This window comes from Bombina bombina, chromosome 7 (assembly GCF_027579735.1).
Source record: "Bombina bombina isolate aBomBom1 chromosome 7, aBomBom1.pri, whole genome shotgun sequence".
Lineage (NCBI taxonomy): Eukaryota > Metazoa > Chordata > Amphibia > Anura > Bombinatoridae > Bombina > Bombina bombina.
In genome coordinates this window covers 432,207,690-432,226,232 of record NC_069505.1, presented here as the reverse complement: position 1 = coordinate 432,226,232, position 18,543 = coordinate 432,207,690, and the positions used below count along the sequence as shown (strand labels likewise).

The 18,543-nt window shown below is 40.0% G+C and overlaps 1 protein-coding gene across 1 annotated transcript; it reads right to left on the bottom strand.

Annotated features, from left to right (window-relative positions):
- Window positions 1–466: 466 nt before the first annotated feature.
- Window positions 467–18,222, bottom strand: LOC128636423 (oocyte zinc finger protein XlCOF6.1-like). The gene is made up of 4 exons (XM_053689438.1): window positions 18,211–18,222; window positions 11,051–11,158; window positions 2,651–2,755; window positions 467–774 (listed from the first exon to the last, which is right to left on the bottom strand). The coding sequence occupies exons 2-4, from the start codon at window positions 11,091–11,093 to the stop codon at window positions 467–469; spliced, it is 456 nt and encodes a 151-aa protein (XP_053545413.1). The 5' UTR covers window positions 11,094–11,158; window positions 18,211–18,222.
- Window positions 18,223–18,543: the final 321 nt, after the last annotated feature.

Sequence of the window (18,543 nt, the reverse complement as noted above, 5' to 3'; positions counted from 1 at the left end):
CTCCTTTTAATGTCCGACAACTTTAACAGCAAAGCACCTGGCTTCTAGCACTAGATAAGCTCAGAAATGTAACCTCAAAGCACAGTTACCTATTCAGAACATGACAAGGATTTCTCTCCTGTATGACTTTTCTGATGAGCAATAAAATCGGATTTCCAGGTAAAATATTTCCCACAGTGAGAACATGAAAATCCTTTCTCTCCTGTATGATATTTCTGATGATAAACAAGATCTGATTTCCAGGCATAACATTTACCACATTCAGAACATGAAAATGCTTTCTTTCCTGTGTGAGATTTCTGATGACTAATTAGATTTGATTTCCTGTTAAAACATTTCCCACATTGAGAACATGAAAATGGTTTCTCTCCTGTATGAATTATCTGGTGATTACGAACATCTGATTTCCGAGTAAAACATTTCCCACATTCAGAACATGAAAATGCCTTCTCTCCTATATGAATTTTCAGGTGTTTATTAAGATCAGATTCCAGGCAAAACATTTCCCACAATAAGAACAAGAAAAAGCTTTCTCTCCTGTATGAATGCTCTGGTGTTTAATAAGATTTGATTTCTCTGCAAAACATTTCCCACATTCAGAACATGAAAATGGTCTCTCTCCTGAATGAGTTTTCTGATGATTAACAAGACTTGATTTCCTGGTAAAACGTTTTCCACATTCAGAGCACACATTTCTCATGTGGCTTTTATGTGTTTCAAAAAGACTGAAGGAAGCAGCAGCATGCTGGTCATGTCTAGGATTATCATCATCTGCTAGAAGAAAAAAACAATGGAAGTAATGTTATTTATCAATGTAGCACTTATTTTCTTTTCAGAATATTTTAACTGTGTCTTAATTTAGTGTAGGTTAAAACAATTAATGTTTTGAATTAGTGTCTAATACCAAGGGGAGAGGACTAAGTATGACCCATATACCTTTCCCTAGCCACCATGACTATTAAACTCAAAATGTAACAATGCATAATATATTGTTCATTAGTAAAGTATCACACTATTGCAATATTATTTATTTAGCATATTGAATTGCTCTTTGGCAAGTTCTGATAGCATCTTAGTATTTTATATATGATTCCCCTGACCCATCTATCTTATGCAATTTAAAGCTATAATCTTCTTTATTTTCTGGCTGATCCTTCAACTAAGCTACACTGGTTTTAATCTGTTTCTATGTTATATGTTGAGAAGTATTTTTTTTTGGAACATTATTGTAAAGATATTTCACTTCTTAATGATCTTTTTGTAAAAAAGCTTATCCCAATCAATGAGTTGTAAAGATGCCATTACCTTGTTGATATTGGCATTTTTTAAAACTAAGCATATTGTTAAAGCTCATAGCAATTTGTTCTTTTTTTAATTAATCTTCAATGACAACATGTTATGGTCACTATTTACCAAGTGCTCCCTCACTTCAATGTTTGAAAATAGCTCTATATTATTAGTTATGATCACAGGCACCCATTCTAGTTGGTGCTTCTACTAGCCGTGTCATGAATCTGTTATTTAGATGGTTCAAAAACGTATTTACTTTAGCTGAACTACTAGTTCCAACTTCACAATCAATAATAAATAATCCATTAACTTGCCTTTAGGGATTAAATAGTGTGGAACTCACTGACAGTAGCAAGACCGCACTAGTGAGGCATGAAGTAACAGAAACATAGACATTTCCTATATGTGTAAATGTATCTAGTTCATAGAATAGCCTTATGGTTCCCAGCATTATCCCATAGTGTTTGCAATTACCACCTCTTGTGGAAGTTTATTCCATGAATCAATCACCCTTTCTGTAAAGAAGTACTTCAGCAAATTACTCCTGAATCTACTACCCTTCATCTTGAGATCATGACCTCTTTTTCTTGAATTTTTCTTTTTATGAAAAACAATCACAGCCTCAGCTTTACTAAGCACCTCAAGGCTATACGTAATCCCTCTATTGCCTGCAACATATACAGGAATGAACTGGCCTTTACCTCTAGTTCTAAAGGGGAGAGGTGTGGCTGGGAACAAGACCGAAGCATTTCTCCAGGTGCCAGTGCCTTTTTATACACATTGCTGGATTAATCTTTGCTACAAGTAGAATAAAAGTCAGGAATTATAATTTTAGATGATTTAAAGGTAGGTAAACAATACATTCATTCAGCAGGAAAAGCCAGCAAGATGGTAGATTGTACATGAAGAGATATTGGCAGCAGAAAAAGGTGAATGTTTTTTGCCACTTCACAGATCACAAGTCAGGCCTCACCATAAATGCTGTGTACAGATCTGGTGATACGATTTATAGAAGTACATACATTACACACTATATAAAGAAAGCTTCTAAAACAGGACATGGTTTCTAAACCCTAATTTATAAAGAAAGACTAATTATATTAACATGTATTGTTTGTGTGTGTGTGGGGGGGGATGTAACAGTTATATGATAATAGGATATATTAGATCCTTATATGATATGATATGTCAGATATATTAAGGGAATTAATAAAGTTCAAGGCAGAAGTTGTTTTTTCCCTATCCTGCGAGCCTCAGACAAAACACGTGCACTTGTAACCTGTATCCCTCAGACACAAAACAAGTGCAAACTCACCTGTAACACCTGTGTCCCTCAGATACAACACATGTGCACACTCACCTGAGCTGGTACTATCACTAGATTCCTCATTTGGGGCTTTCAGCTGATGCCTCATACACAGATCTTCTGTTATCTCAACTTTCACTATATCAGCATTATCTTCATCTGTACAAATAAAGCAGATTACGTTTTTATATGATCTAGTTTTATAACGTTACCATAAAACAGTTTTCCTATTTCCCAGACAGACAATAACAACAGATACACACACTCTGGTACTTTCCTTTAATTCTTCTACTTTCTAACTTAACTTTATTCTTGGCTGTTCTCCACTGTATTCCAGTATAAAATTACAACATTAACTATACAAGGGTTAAACTGTCAGGATATCTGAGTATCATTAAATAATATATATATGTATGCATATTTATCTACACATAGATTTATGATAAAACCAAGAACTCATTGTATTTGTGAAACTGTGTGTAAACAAACCCTCTCTCACTGTTTCAATTAGAGAAAAGGCAAGTTATTTCAAAGAGAGCATCTGTCTCATTACCTAGATCACAGGAACCCCTGGGTTAATAGAGATGTGGTGCCTGAGATTTTTCTTTGAGGTCTAATGAGATTCATAGAACAAATTTTTAGCTGAAGAAATGACTAAGTGTCACATATGTGTTAAATTGTCCCTGTTGTTTTGAATCCACAAATTCTAGATGTTACGTCTAGAGGAAGAATAGCTCAGCAAAAACCCATGTTTTGCATTGTAACACTTGGGTTCATTTTTAACATACAGCCTGTATAATTTGAAATACTGTATAGAAATGTGTATTTGTGGACCTAAGAAGCAGTGACTATGACTAATAGCAACATATTAGATAAGTGTATATGGAACTTAATGAATAAGCTGTATGGTAGATGTATAAATGTTGTTTCAAAATGGTAACATTTTTTTTTTATCTTACAGACAGCAAGATGGTCCCATGAATGTTAGCCATGAACATGGATCTGTGTATTCTAAAATTGTTAAGAATGGTGAAATATGCTGTGTTTGTATGAATATTTGCCAGTATGCTGTGATTCTGAGGAGAGCAAATAAATGACAGTGTAATTGTTTATCAATATGATCAATAGAAACATACTGGTGTTTCATATTAAAATAAACAGGATGAATAGTATGGCATGGTCCAATACACTTGGAACATGTGACTTGTTGATACAAAAAACACCCACAAATTTATGCTTACCTGATAAATGTATTTCTCTTGTGATGTATCGAGTCCACGGATTCATCCATACTTGTGGATATTCTCCTTCCTTACAGGAAGTGGCAAAGAGAGCACCCACAGCAGAGCTGTCTATATAGCTCCTCCCTAGCTCCACCCCCCCAGGCATTCGGGGACCCGACTAGGCTAGGAAGAAAAAGGAGAATACTATAGGGTGCAGTGGTGACTGAAGTTTTTAAATAAAAATATTACTGCCTGTCTTAAATAAACAGGGCGGGCCGTGGACTCGATACATCACAAGAGAAATAAATTTATCAGGTAAGCATAAATTATGTTTTCTATTGTAAGATGTATCAAGTCACGGATTCATCCATACTTGTGGGATACCAATACCAAAGCTTTAGGACACGGATGAAGGGAGGGACAAGACAGGTACCTAAACGGAAGGCACCACTGCCTTGTAGAACTTTTCTCCAAAAAAAAAATAGCCTCCGAAGAAGCAAAAGTATCGAATTTGGAAAATTTGGAAAAAGTATGAAGCGAAAGACCCAAGTCGCCGCCTTTACAAATCTGTTCAACAGAAGCCTCATTTTTAAAAGCCCATGTGAAGCCACCTGCTCTAGTATAAATGAGCAGGGTAATTCTTTAGGAGGCTGCTGGCCAGCAGTCTCATAAGCCAAACGGATGATGCTTTTCAGCCAAAAGGAAAGAGAGGTAGGCCTAGCCTTTTGACCTCTCCGTTTACCAGAATAGAACAACAAACAATGAAGATGTTTGACGGAAATCTTTAGTTGCTGTGTAGTAGAACTTTATAAGCACGAAACCACATCAAGATTGTGCAAACAGACGTTCCTTCTTTGATGAAGGGATTAGGACACAGTGAAGGAACAACAATCTCCTGATTGATATCCTATGAGAAACAACCTTAGGAAGAAACCCAGGTTTGGAACGCAAAACCACCTTATCTGCATGGAAAACAAGGTAAGGTGAGTCACACTGTAAAGCAGATAACTCAGAAACTCTTCGAGCCTAAGAGATAGCTACTAAAAACAAAACTTTCCAAGATAGAGCTTAATATCTATGGAATGCATAGGTTCAAACGGAACCCCTTGAAGAACTTTAAGAACTAAGTTTAGGCTCCATGGTGGAGCAACAGGTTTAAATACAGGCTTGATCCTGACCAAGGCCCGACTAAATGCTTGAACGTCTGGGACATCTGCCAGACGTTTGTGTAAAAGAATAGACAAAGCAGATATTTGTCCTTTTAAGGAACTAGCTGATAATCCCTTCTCCAATCCTTCTTGGAGAAAGGACAATATTCTAGGAATCCTAATCTTACTCCACGAGTAACCCTTGAATTCACACCAATAAAAATATTTGCGCCAAATCTTATGATAAATCTTCCTGGTGACAGGCTTTCTAGCTTGAATCAGGGTATCAATGACCGACTCAGAGAAAGCACGCTTTGATAGAGATCAGTGCGTTCAATCTCCAAGCAGTCTGAACGCAGAGAAATTAGATTTTTGGATCGTGAATGGACCTTGGATTAGAAGGTCCTGCCTCATTGGCAGAGTCCACGGTGGAACCGATGACATGTCCACTAGGTCTGCATACCAAGTCCTGCGTGGCCACGCAGGTGCTATCAGGAATCACAAGAAGCTCTCTCCTGCTTGATTGTGGCAACCAGACATGGGAGGAGAGGAAACAGTGGAAATATAGGCCAGATTGAAGGACCAGGGCACTGCGTAGAGCATCTATCAGTACCGCCTGGGATCCCGGGACCTGGACCCGTAACGAAGAAGTTTGGCATTCTGACGGGACGCCCATCAGATCCAATTCTGGGTGTGCCCCATAGCTGAGTCAAGCTGGGCAAATACCTCCGGATGGAGCTCCACTCCCCTGGATGAAAAGTCTGACGACTCAGGAAATCCGCCTCCCAGTTCTCTACCCCTGGGGATATGGATTGCTGAGAGATGGCAAGAGTGATCCTCCGCCCATCGGATTATTTTGGTTACCTCCATCATCGCTAGAGAACTCCGTGTTCCTCCTTGAAGATTGATATAAGCTACAGTCGTGATGTTGTCCGACTGAAATCTGATGAATTTGGCCGCAGCTAGCTGAGGCCACGCCTGGAGCGCATTGAATATCGCTCTCAGTTCTAGAATGTTTAATCGGGAGTAGAGTTTCCTCCCGAGACCATAAGCCCTGTGCTTTCAGAGAGTTCCAGACTGCACCCCAGCCTAACAGGCTGGCATCTGTCGTTACTATGAGCCACTCCGGCCTGCGGAAACACATTCCCTGAGACAGGTGGTCCTGAGACAACCACCAGAGAAGAGAATCTCTGGTCTCCTGGTCCAGATGCAGTTGAGGAGATAAATCTGCATAATCCCCATTCCACTGTTTGAGCATGCATAGTTGCAGTGGTCTGAGGTGTAGGCGGGCAAAAGGAACTATGTCCATTGCCGCTACCATAAATCCGATTACTTCCATACACTGAGCCACTGATTGAGGAATGGAATGAAGAGCTCGGCAAGTGGTTAAGAGCTTTGATTTTCTGACCTCCGTCAGAAATATTTTCATTTCTACCGAGTCTATCAGAGTCCCTAGGAAGGAGACTCTTGTGAGAGGGAAGAGAGAACTCTTTTTTGTGTTCACCTTCCACCCGTGAGATCTCAGAAAAGCCAACACGATGTCCGTGTGAGACTTGGCTAGCTGGAAAGTCGACGCCTGAATCAAGATGCCGTCTAGATAAGGCGCCACTGCTATGCCCCGCGGTCTTAGAACTGCCAAAAGGGACCCTAGCACCTTTGTGAAAATTCTGGGAGCCGTGGCCAACCCGAAGGGAAGGGCCACAAACTGGTAATGCCTGTCCAGAAAAGCGAATCTTAGGAATTGATGATGATCTCTGTGAATAGGGATGTGTAGATACGCATCCTTTAAGTCCACGGTAGTCATATATTGACCCTCCTGGATCAACGGTAGAATAAGAGTCCGAATAGTGTCTCCATCTTGAATGATGGTACTCGTGAGGAATTTGTTTAGAATTTTGAGATCCAAGATTGGTCCTGAAAGTGTCCCTCTTTTTTTGGGAACCACAAAACAGGTTTGAGGTAAAACCCTAGCCCTTGTTCCTCTTTTGGGAATTGGGCGGATTACTCCCATGGTATGTAGGTCTTCTACACAGCGAAAGAACGCTCTCTCTTTGTCTCTGGTTTACAGACAATTGAGAAATGTGAAATCTCCCCCTTGGGGGAGAGTCTTTGAAGTCCAGAAGATATCCCTGGGACAACATTTTTAAGGCCCAGGGAATCGTGAACATCTCCTTGCCAAGCCTGAGCAAAGAGAGAGAGTCTGCCCCCTCTAGATCCGCGTCCCAGATCGGGGGCTACCCCTTCATGCTGTCTTAGAGGCAGCTGCAGGCTTCGTTGGCCTGTTTTACCCCTTGTTCCAGCCTGGTTAGGTCTCCAGAACTGACTTGGATTTGGGCAAAATTCCCCTCTTGCTTTGCAGCAGGGGAAGCTGAAGCGGGACCACCCTTGAAGTTCCGAAAGGAACGAAAATTATTTTGTTTGGTCCTCATTTTATTTGTTCTATCCTGAGGGAGGGCATGGCCTTTCCTCTAGTGATGTCTGAAAAAATCTCTTTCAGTTCAGGTCCGAATAGGGTCTTTCCTTTGAAAGGGATGTTCAAAAGTTTAGATTTTGATGACACATCAGCAGACCAGGACTTAAGCCATAACGCCCTGCGTGTTAAAATTCTTTGCCGCTAATTTAGCTAGTTGGAAAGCGGCATCTGTAATGAAAGAATTAGCCAACTTAAGGGCCTTCATTAGAGGATATTATGGATAGAATTGAGTCTCCATCTGGAGAGTCTCTTCTAGAGCCTCGAACCAGAAAGCAGCTGCAGTAGTTACAGGAACAATGCACGCAATAGGTTGGAGAAGAAAACCTTGATGAACAAAAATTTTCTTTAGGAGACCCTCTAATTTTTTTATCCATAGGATCTTTGAAAGCACTACTGTCTCGAGTATAGGTAGTAGTACGCTTAGCCAGAGTAGAAATAGCTCCCTCCACCTTAGGACTGTCCTGCCACGAGTCCCAGCATGGTGTCTGATATGGGATACATTTTCTTAAAAACAGGATGGGGGAGCGAACGGAATACCTTGTCTATACCCCACTCTCTTAAGTAACAATATTACTCAATCCCTTAGGGACTGGAAAAACATCAGTGTAAACAGAGAACCTCTAAGTATGTTGTCCATTTTACACAATTTCTCTGGGGACCACTTAGGGTCACAATCATCTAGAGTCCGCTAATACCTCTCTGAGCAATAAGCGGGAGGTGTTCAAGCTTAAATTTTAAAGGCCGTCATATCAGAATCTGTCCTGAGGGAGCGTCTTTCCTGTATCAGAAATCTTCCTCCCCTCAGATAACAAATTCCCTTACCCCCTACTTCAGAACATTGTGAGGGTATATCGGATACGGCTACTAAAGCGTCAGACGACTCAGCATTTGTTCTTAACCCAGAGCTGTCACGCTTTCCTTGTAAACCAGGCAGTTTGGATAAAACCTCTGTGAGGGTTGTATTCATAACTGTGGCCATGTCTTGTAAAGTAAATGATTTGACGCACTAGAGGTACTAGGCGTCACTTGTGCGGGCGTTACTGGTTGTGACACTTGGGGAGAGCTAGATGTTAAACGCCTAATTTCCATTCTGTCTGAGAATCATCTATTGCAATATTTTTAAGTGCTAAAATATGCTCTTTATAATTTATAGACATATCAGTGCAAGTGGGACACATTCTAAGTGGGGGGTTCCACAATTGGCTTCTAAACACATTGAACAAGGATTTTCCTTGGTGTCAGACATGTTTAAACAGGCTAGTAATGTAACAAGCAAGCTTGGAAAACACTTTAATCAAAGCAAATAACACTTAGAGTAAAAACGGTGCTGTGCCTTTAAGAGAAAAAAAGCTGCACAAACTCTGGCAAAACAGTGTAAAAAAGCACAGCTATGCTAATAAACATTAACCCCTTAATGTAAAAACCGGATTGACAATACGTCAAAAGAACGGTAAAATAACGTTCAGCCACCTTGCCACAGCTCTGCTGTGGCACCTACCTGCCCTTTAGAACGATTGTGGGGGAAATAAAAAACTTCTTTACAGCCCTGAAACACAGTAGGAACCTCTGGAGAAGCAGCTGGATGTCTCTGAGGAAAAGAAACTACGCAACTGAGGCGCGAAATTAGGCCCCTCCCAACTCACTCGATGTTATGGGGCCTAAAGGAAACACAACAGAGTGTTTCTTAAACTAGCCATGTGGTTAATAACCCTTAAACAAGCCACAATGACCCCTTAAAGTCCCGCAAAAAACATTATATTGCATTTTTTATAAAATAAAAACAAAAAGTTGTTTCTATCAGTGTCACCAGTAACTAATGAGCCCTTCATGCAAGCTGGGATTCCTACTAAGTGTCTGAACTACTGCTTACCCTTCCCTCAGTGGGGATATTGCCAGCCTTTCTAGAATTAACACAGTCTGTCTAGAAAAAAATAGACTGAACATACCTCAATGCAGTTTAGCCTGCAAACCGTTCCCCACAACTGAAGTTTTCCTGTACTCTTCAGCCCTTGTGAGAACAGCAGTGGATCTTAGTTACAAAGTGCTAAGATCATCATCCTCCTTGCAGAAATCTTCATCCACCTTTTCTGCCAGAGAGTAAATAGTACTCACCGTACCATTTAAAATAACAAAACTTTTGCTTGAGAAAATAAAAACTAACATTTTTGTCACCACACTCACTTGACCCTTCCTAGTACTTAGAGTAGGCAAAGAGAATGACTGGGGGGTGGTGGAGCTAAGGGAGGAGCTATATAGACAGCTCTGCTGTGGGTGCTCTCTTTTGAAACTTCCTGTAAGGAAGGAGAATATCCCACACGTATGGATGAATCCGTGGACTCGATACATCTTACAAGAGAAATATGGTATATTGAATAAAAATATATAGGAACTGTATTTACTGTTAGGAATAGAAACTGCATTTCTGGTTGTTTGCTGCCCCTAGGGGATTAAAAATGGTATGACAGCCCAAACAAATTGATTGTTTAAACATATGCAAATCAAGTAGCCAATCAAATGTTTCGACTCGAAGGGCCAATCCATGCTCAGCTCCGTAAGGGGCGAATCAAAGATCATCTTCCGAAGGGCCTATCATCCAAATTTCACAATGATTAGAATAAAAAGGTGTGGGACTATATTGCAAAATATTAATCCCAAGCAAGAGAGAAAAAGAGGACTCTGGCTGCAAAATTTTGTGACTAACAAATTGCCTGCGATCCAGTCTATTATAAAGGCAACCTGGGCCTATATTTTTAGCCATCTTGCAAAAATTACCTTTTTCAATTTTATGAGGGCGAAATTGGATTTACTGGAGAAACTCTGGAAGTTGAAACATTAATTGTTTAATTGGGTGATGTATGGACTGTTATTTATCTTTAATATTTTAGGACAAAGGTATTCTAAGACTATAGTCAAATTGCAGTTAATAATTTTAAAAAGGTACTTTGTATTTTAGCTTGCATTCATAATTCTGTGTGGTTTAAAACTAATCTTTTGTTTGCCAAGTAATTTATAACTGTAATCATATAAATATATTTTAGAATTTACCTTATTGCTGCTAAAGAATTCATTTCAGCTTAGATAAATTGGCATATATCTGGCTGTTTACATTAAGAATATATATGCTTCTGGTGTTTTAATTAGCGTTGTATAGAATCATTTGTGGGTTAAATAACTTAATTGTACCAGGTCTGAATGTTAGTGGCTCCATATCTTGGTATCTCATTGTGATATTTTAATGAAATTCAAATTGCGAATAAGGTTAATAAATAAGGTAACTTTTTATGATCTTTGCATAGCATATTATAATAGTTTAAATGTGTATAGTTTGATTCATATCTGGTTTTCTATAAATATAATACAATGTGTCTATAAATTTTAACTAATATAAAGAATTTAGGAATTTACATTAATTTTATTGTTTGGTATATGCATTTTTATTTGGGGTTTATTTTAAATAATAATTAAATATATTGTATTATAACCCGGCCATATACTGACAAAACTCATTTTGTTATATGCACTTATAAACCAGACAGTAAACTACAAGGAAGAGCAGTAAGTAACTGTGTGCACAACCCCCGACAGACTCTCACTTATAATTACTACTCACCGTCAGGGAGAGTCCAATGTATTTCAGGCTGATGACTATTCATGTCATCTGTCTCATCCTCTTCCTTCACATTTAATAGCCCAGTGCCTGGGGTTTCCTCTAGATGCCCTGTAATTGCAGCAGGAAATTACCTGGTGACACATAGATTTATTATTTGCAGACAACATATTTTGTCTTGTAATTATATTTTATTGGGGAAGCTTCTCTGAGAAATACACTATTTAAATTTGTCCAAATATCTGAAAATTATAATTATACCGTGGATCAGCACACACAGCTTGTATATGTGACACAGACCCAGTACTACTGCAGCTGTAGTGCTATAATTATACTGTGTATCAGCACACACAACTTGTCTATGTAAGCTCAGATCCAGTAATACTGCAGCTGTAGTGCTATAATTATACCTGTGTATCAGCACACACATCTTGTTTATGTGACACAGACCCAGTACTACTGCAGCTGTAGTGCTATAATTATACCTGTGTATCAGCACACACAGCTTGTCTATGTGACTCAGACCCAGTACTACTGCAGCTGTAGTGCTATAATTATACTGTGTATAAGCACACACAGCTTGTCTATGTGACTCAGACCCAGTACTACCGCAGCTGTAGTGCTATAATTATACCTGTGTATCAGCACACACAGCTTGTCTATGTGACTCTATGTGACTCAGACCCAGTAATTATATTTTATTGGGGAAGCTTCTCTGAGAAATACACTATTTAAATTTGTCCAAATATCTGAAAATTATAATTATACCGTGGATCAGCACACACAGCTTGTATATGTGACACAGACCCAGTACTACTGCAGCTGTAGTGCTATAATTATACTGTGTATCAGCACACACAACTTGTCTATGTAAGCTCAGATCCAGTAATACTGCAGCTGTAGTGCTATAATTATAACCTGTGTATCAGCACACACATCTTGTTTATGTGACACAGACCCAGTACTACTGCAGCGTGTAGTGCTATAATTATACCTGTGTATCAGCACACACAGCTTGTCTATGTGACCTCAGACCCAGTACTACTGCAGCTGTAGTGCTAAAATTATACTGTGTATCAGTACACACAGCTTTGTCTACGTGACTCAGACCCAGTATTACTGCAGCTATAGTGCTATAATTATACCTGTGTATCAGCACACACAGCTCGTCTATGTGACTCAGACCCAGTAATACTGCAGCTGTAGTGCTATAATTATTACCTGTGTATCAGCACACACTAGCTTGTCTATGTGACTCAGACACAGTACTACTGCAGCTGTAGTGCTATAATTATACTGTGTATCAGCACACACAGCTTGTCTATGTGACTCAGACACAGTACTACTGGCAGCTGTAGTGCTATAATTAAACCCCTGTATCAGCACACACACGCCTAGATTTAGAGTTTCTGCGTTAGCCGTCAAAAGCAGCATTAAGGGGTCCTAACGCTGCTTTTGGCCGCCCGCTGGTATTTAGAGTCAGCCAGGTACAGGTGTACCTCCTCCCTTTCAAGCCGCAACTTTTCCATACCGCAGATCCCCTTACGCCAATTGCGTATCTTATCTTTTCAATGTGATCTTCCTAACGCCGGTATTTAGAGTCTTGGCTGAAGTGTGCGTTACACCTCTACCGACAAGACTACTACCGCCATGGAAAGGCTGTAGTTAAGAGTTTTATGGGCTAACGCCGGTATATAAAGCTCTTAACTACAGTGCTCTAAAGTACAACTAACACCCATAAACTACCAATGTACCCCTAAACCGAGGTCCCCCCACATCGCCGTCACTATAATAAATATTTTTAACCCCTAATCTGGCTGACCGCACATCGCCGCCACCTACATTATCCCTATGAACCCCTAATCTGCTGCCCCTAACATCGCCGACACCTACATAATATTTATTAACCCCTAATCTGCCCTCCCCAACGTCGCCGCCACCTAACTACACTTATTAACCCTAATCTGCCGACCGGACCTCGCCGCTACTCTAATAAAGTTATTAACCCCTAAACTGCCGCACTCCCGCCTCGCAAACCCTATAATAAATAGTATTAACCCCTAATCTGCCCCCCCCACAACGTCGCCGCCACCTAACTTCAAGTATTAACCCCTAATCTGCCGACCGGACACCTTGCCGCTACTCTAATAAATGTATTAACCCCTAAAGCTAAGTCTAACCCTAACACCCCCCTTAACTTAAATATAATTTTAATCTAACGAAATAAATTAAATCTTATTAACTAAAGTATTCCTATTTAAAACTAAATACTTACCTGTAAAATAAACCCTAAACTAGCTACAATATAACGAATAATTATATTGTAGCTATTTTAGGATTTAATATTTATTTTACAGGCAACTTTGTATTTATTTTAACCTAGGTACAATAGCTATTAAATAGTTATTAACTATTTAATAGCTACCTAGTTAAAATAATTACAAATTACCTGTAAAATAAATCTCCTAACCTAAGTTAGAATTAAACCTAACACTACACTAATCAATAAATTAATTAAATAAATTAACCTACAATTACATACAATTAAATAAACTAAACTAAATTACAAAAAACAAAACAAACACTAAATTACAAAAAATAAAAAAAGATTTCAATATATTAGGCTAATTACACCTACTCTAAGCCCTAATAAAATAAAAAAGCCCCCCAAAATTAATAAAGGTCCCTACCCTATTCTAAATTAAAAAGTAATCAGCTCTTTTACCAGCCCTTAAAAGGGCTTTTTGCGGGGCATGCCCCAAAGTAATCAGCTCTTTTGCCTGTTAAAAAAAAATACAGCCCCCCCAACATTAAAGCCCCCCACCCACATACCCCTACCTCTAACCCACCCAAACCCCCCTTAAATAAACACTATCCCCCTGAAGATCTCCCCTACTTGAGTCGCCTTCACCCAGCTGGGCCGAGTCTTCATCCGATGGGGCAGAAGATGGACATCCAGACCGGCAGAAGTCTTCATCCTATCCGGGCAGAAGAGGACATCTGGACCCGGCAGACATCTTCATCAAGCGGCATCTTCTATCTTCATCCATCCGGAGCGGAGCCATCTTCTTCCAGCCGACGCGATCCATCCTCTTCAACCGACGGCCTACTCGCCGAATGAAGGTTCTTTAAATGACGTCATCCAAGATGGCGTCCCTCGATTCCGATTGGCTGATAGGATTCTATCAGCCAATAGGAATTAAGGTAGGAAAAATCTGATTGCTGAGTAATTCAGCAATCAGATTCAAGTTCAATCCGATTGGCTGATCTAATCAGCCTATAAGATGAGCTTGCATTCTATTGGCTCTTCCGATCAGCCAATAGAATGCGAGCTCAATCTGATTGGCTGGTTGGCTCAGCCAATCCGAGTTTTCCTACCTTAATTCCGATGGGCTGATAGAATCCTATCAGCCAATCGGAATTTGAGGGACGCCATCTTGGATGACGTCATTTAAAGGAACCTTCATTCGGCGAGTAGGTGTCGGTTGAAGAGGATGGATCCGCGTCGGCTGGAAGAAGATGGCTCCGCTCCGGATGGATGAGATAGAAGATGCCGCTTGGATGAAGATGTCTGCCGGTCCGGATGTCCTCTTCTGCCGGATAGGATGAAGACTTCTGCCGGTCTGGATGTCCTCTTCTGCCCCATCGGATGAAGACTTCGGCCCAGCTGGGTGAAGACAACTCAAGGTAGGGAGATCTTCAGGGGGTAGTGTTAGGTTTATTTAAGGGGGGTTTGGGTGGGTTTTTAGAGTAGGGGTATGTGGGTGGTAGGTTTTAATGTTGGGGGGGTTGTATTTTTTTTTACAGGCAAAAAAGCTGATTACTTTGGGGCATGCCCGCAAAAAGCCCTTTTAAGGGCTGGTAAAAGCGCTGATTACTTTTTAATTTAGAATAGGGTAGGGACCTTTATTATTTTGGGGGGCTTTTTTATTTTATTAGGGGGCTTAGAGTAGGTGTAATTAGCCTAATATTCTTGTAATCTTTTTTTATTTTTTGTAATTTAGTGGGGGTTTTTTTTGTAATTTAGTTTAGTTTATTTAATTGTATGTAATTGTAGGTAATTTATTTAATTAATTTATTGATAGTGTAGTGTTAGGTTTAAAGTTGCCTGTAAAATAAATATAAATCCTAAAATAGCTACAATATAATTATTCGTTATATTGTAGCTAGTTTAGGGTTTATTTTACAGGTAAGTATTTAGTTTTAAATAGGAATACTTTAGTTAATAAGATTTAATTTTTTTGTTAGATTAAAATTATATTAATTTAGGGGGGTGTTAGGGTTAGACTTAGCTTTAGGGGTTAATACATTTATTAGAGTAGCGGCAAGGTCCGGTCGGCAGATTAGGGGTTAATACTTGAAGTTAGGTGGCGGCGACGTTGGGGGAGGGGCATATTAGGAGTTAATACTATTTATTATAGGGTTTGCGAGGCGGGAGTGCGGCGGTTTAGGGGTTAATAACTTTATTAGAGTAGCGGCGAGGTCCAGTCGCAGATTAGGGGTTAATAAATGTAGGTAAGGTAGCGGCGACGTTGGGGGGGGGGCAGATTAGGGGTTAATAAATATTATGTAGGTGTCGGCGATGTTGGGGCAGCAGATTAGGGGTTCATAGGGATAATGTAGGTGGCGGCGGTGTCCGGAGCGGCAGATTAGGGGTTAATTGTGTAATGCAGGGGTCAGCGATAGCGGGGGCGGCAGATTAGGGGTTAATAAGTGTCAGGTTAGGGGTGTTTAGACTCGGGGTTCATGTTAGGGTGTTAGGTGCAGACTTAGATAGGAAACAATGGGGCTGCGTTGGGAGCTTAACGCTGCTTTTTTGCAGGTGTTAGGTTTTTTTAAGCCCAAACTGCCCTATTGTTTCCTATGGGGGAATCGTGCACGAGCACGTTTTGCCAGCTTACCGCTACCGCAAGCAACGCTGGTATTGAGGGTTGAAGTGGCGGTAAATTCGGCTCAACGCTCCCTTTTTGGAGCCTAACGCAGCCACTCAGACAACTCTAAATATCAGCGTTGTTTGGAAGCAGCGGTAGGAAAAAAAGCTGCGTTAGCTACACGGGTCTTTACCGACAAAACTCTAAATCTAGCCGACAGTTTGTCTATGTGACTCACACCCAGTACTACTGCAGCTGTAGTGCTATAATTATACTATGTATCAGCACACACAGCTTGTCTATGTGACTCAGACCCAGTACTACTGCAGCTGTAGTGCTATAATTATACTGTGTATCAGCACACACAGCTTGTCTATGTGACTCACACCCAGTACTATTGCAGCTGTAGTGCTATAATATACCTGTGTATCAGCACACACAGCTTGTCTATGTGACTCAGACCCAGTACTACTGCAGCTGTAGTGCTATAATTATACCTATGTATCAGCACACACAGCTTGTCTATGTGACTCACACCCAGTACTACTGCAGCTGTAGTGCTATAATATACTGTGTATCAGCACACACAGCTTGTCTATGTGACTCAGACCCAGTACTACTGCAGCTGTAGTGCTATAATTATACCTGTGTATCAGCACACACAGCTTGTCTATGTGACTCACACCCAGTACTACTGCAGCTGTAGAGCTATAATTATACTGTGTATCAGCACACACTGCTTGTCTATGTGACTCAGACCCAGTACTACTGCAGCTGTAGTGCTACAATTATACCTGTGTATCAGCACACACAGCTTGTCTATGTGACTCAGACCCAGTACTACTGCAGCTGTAGTGCTATAATTATACTGTGTTTCAGCACACACAGCTTGTCTATGTGACTCAGACCCAGTACTACTGCAGCTGTAGTGCTATAATTATACCTGTGTATCAGCACACACAGCTTGTCTATGTGACTCAGACCTAGTACTACTGCAGCTATAGTGCAGACACAATGCACACATCAGTCTGTATTCTGCTGCCAACCAGTTCAGGTTTGTCTCTGCACAGGGCCCAACTTGAAAGGAACATTATACACTAGATTTTTCTTTGCATAAAAGTTTTGCAGATGATCCATTTATATAGCCTATACAGCTTTTTTTTTTTTTTTTTTTAAAGTATAGTTTTGCTTATTTTTAAATAATATTGCGCTGATTTTCAGACTCCTAACCAAGCCCCAACGTTTTAGGAGAATACTGATGTATACCTACTCCAGCTTGCTCCTGTGGAGGGGAAGTGTCTGCTTTTTTTGCTATAGAACCACTTTTAGTGGGTGTTCCAGCTAATCTTATCAACAGTGCTAAACTGGGAGCTTCTAAGTTAGTTTTTAAATGGTTTTTACTGGATTTTTAGATCAGTATCTGTGCATATTATTCTTTATAGTAGTGTCTATAACATGCAGTTAAATAGAAATTGGTGTATACTGTGCCTTTAAGATCCACTCACCTCAGCTTGTCAGACCCTTGCCTAAAACCAGTGTAAGACCCACTTACCTGATCTAGCCAGATGCAGTTTAAGACCCACTCACATGACCATGTCAGCCCCAGCCTTGCAACAATAAGTACCAATAAAAAATGAATAAAACAGCCTATCACAAGGGTAAACAAACTATCCATGGGGAGCGTCACAATGCAAGGTCAGTGACAAATGTTAACCGATTGACTGCCAAGGGTTGAGTATATTATATCAAATGAGGAAGCAAGACATTATTTTCTACTGGTATAGTTCTTATTATTGTTTATGTGTAGGCTAACCATATTGCCGCTTTAAAAAGTGACACATGAAAAATACATATGCCAGGGCTGTTTAAAGAAATGCTTTGGGATAATGTTCCATTATGAGAACCCTGACTTATGTATTTTTCATATGTGTCCCTTTTTAAAGCACAAATATTGTCAGCCTATTTATGTGCCATGTCCAGAAGAAGATATCGTGCAACACATAAAGAGAAGATCATTAAGATTTATAATTACCAGTTAACTCACTTCTTCACACTGGAGGTGTGACACAGCAATGAGCTACTAGTGAGGTATACGTCATTGTGCTTCTATAACGTAGTCAGACACCATCCCAAAGTATGAGAGGTTTAACTTTCTAAATAGTTTAATCATATAAACCTGAGCTACGCTTTAACATGAATCTTCCATGTAACCACCTGAGATTATGTAACTTATTTACATGAGACAAAATGTGACATCACAGAATCTTCCCTTTACTTAATATGCATAATCACCTGTAGCCGTATTTATAGAATTTCATCCTCCTCAGTCTTCACGTGATCACACGCATACGGTCCTCCTCTGTGCTCAACCACTGACCCAGCTGAAGATGTCACATCAGTACGGTCTGTACAATGAGAATATACTGTATGTGTAAGTAACTTGTGCCCTACATGCTTCAGAAACAATATGGGCTAGATTACGAGGGATAGCTAACAGTTTATGTGCGAGCGATAAGGGGTATATCAAAGCTGTTTGCACGCACCAGGTTTTTCGCTTATATTAAAAGTTGAAAGTAAATGTGAACGCTTGAGCGCAATTGAAGTTAACGCTCGTCGTTAGCGTGA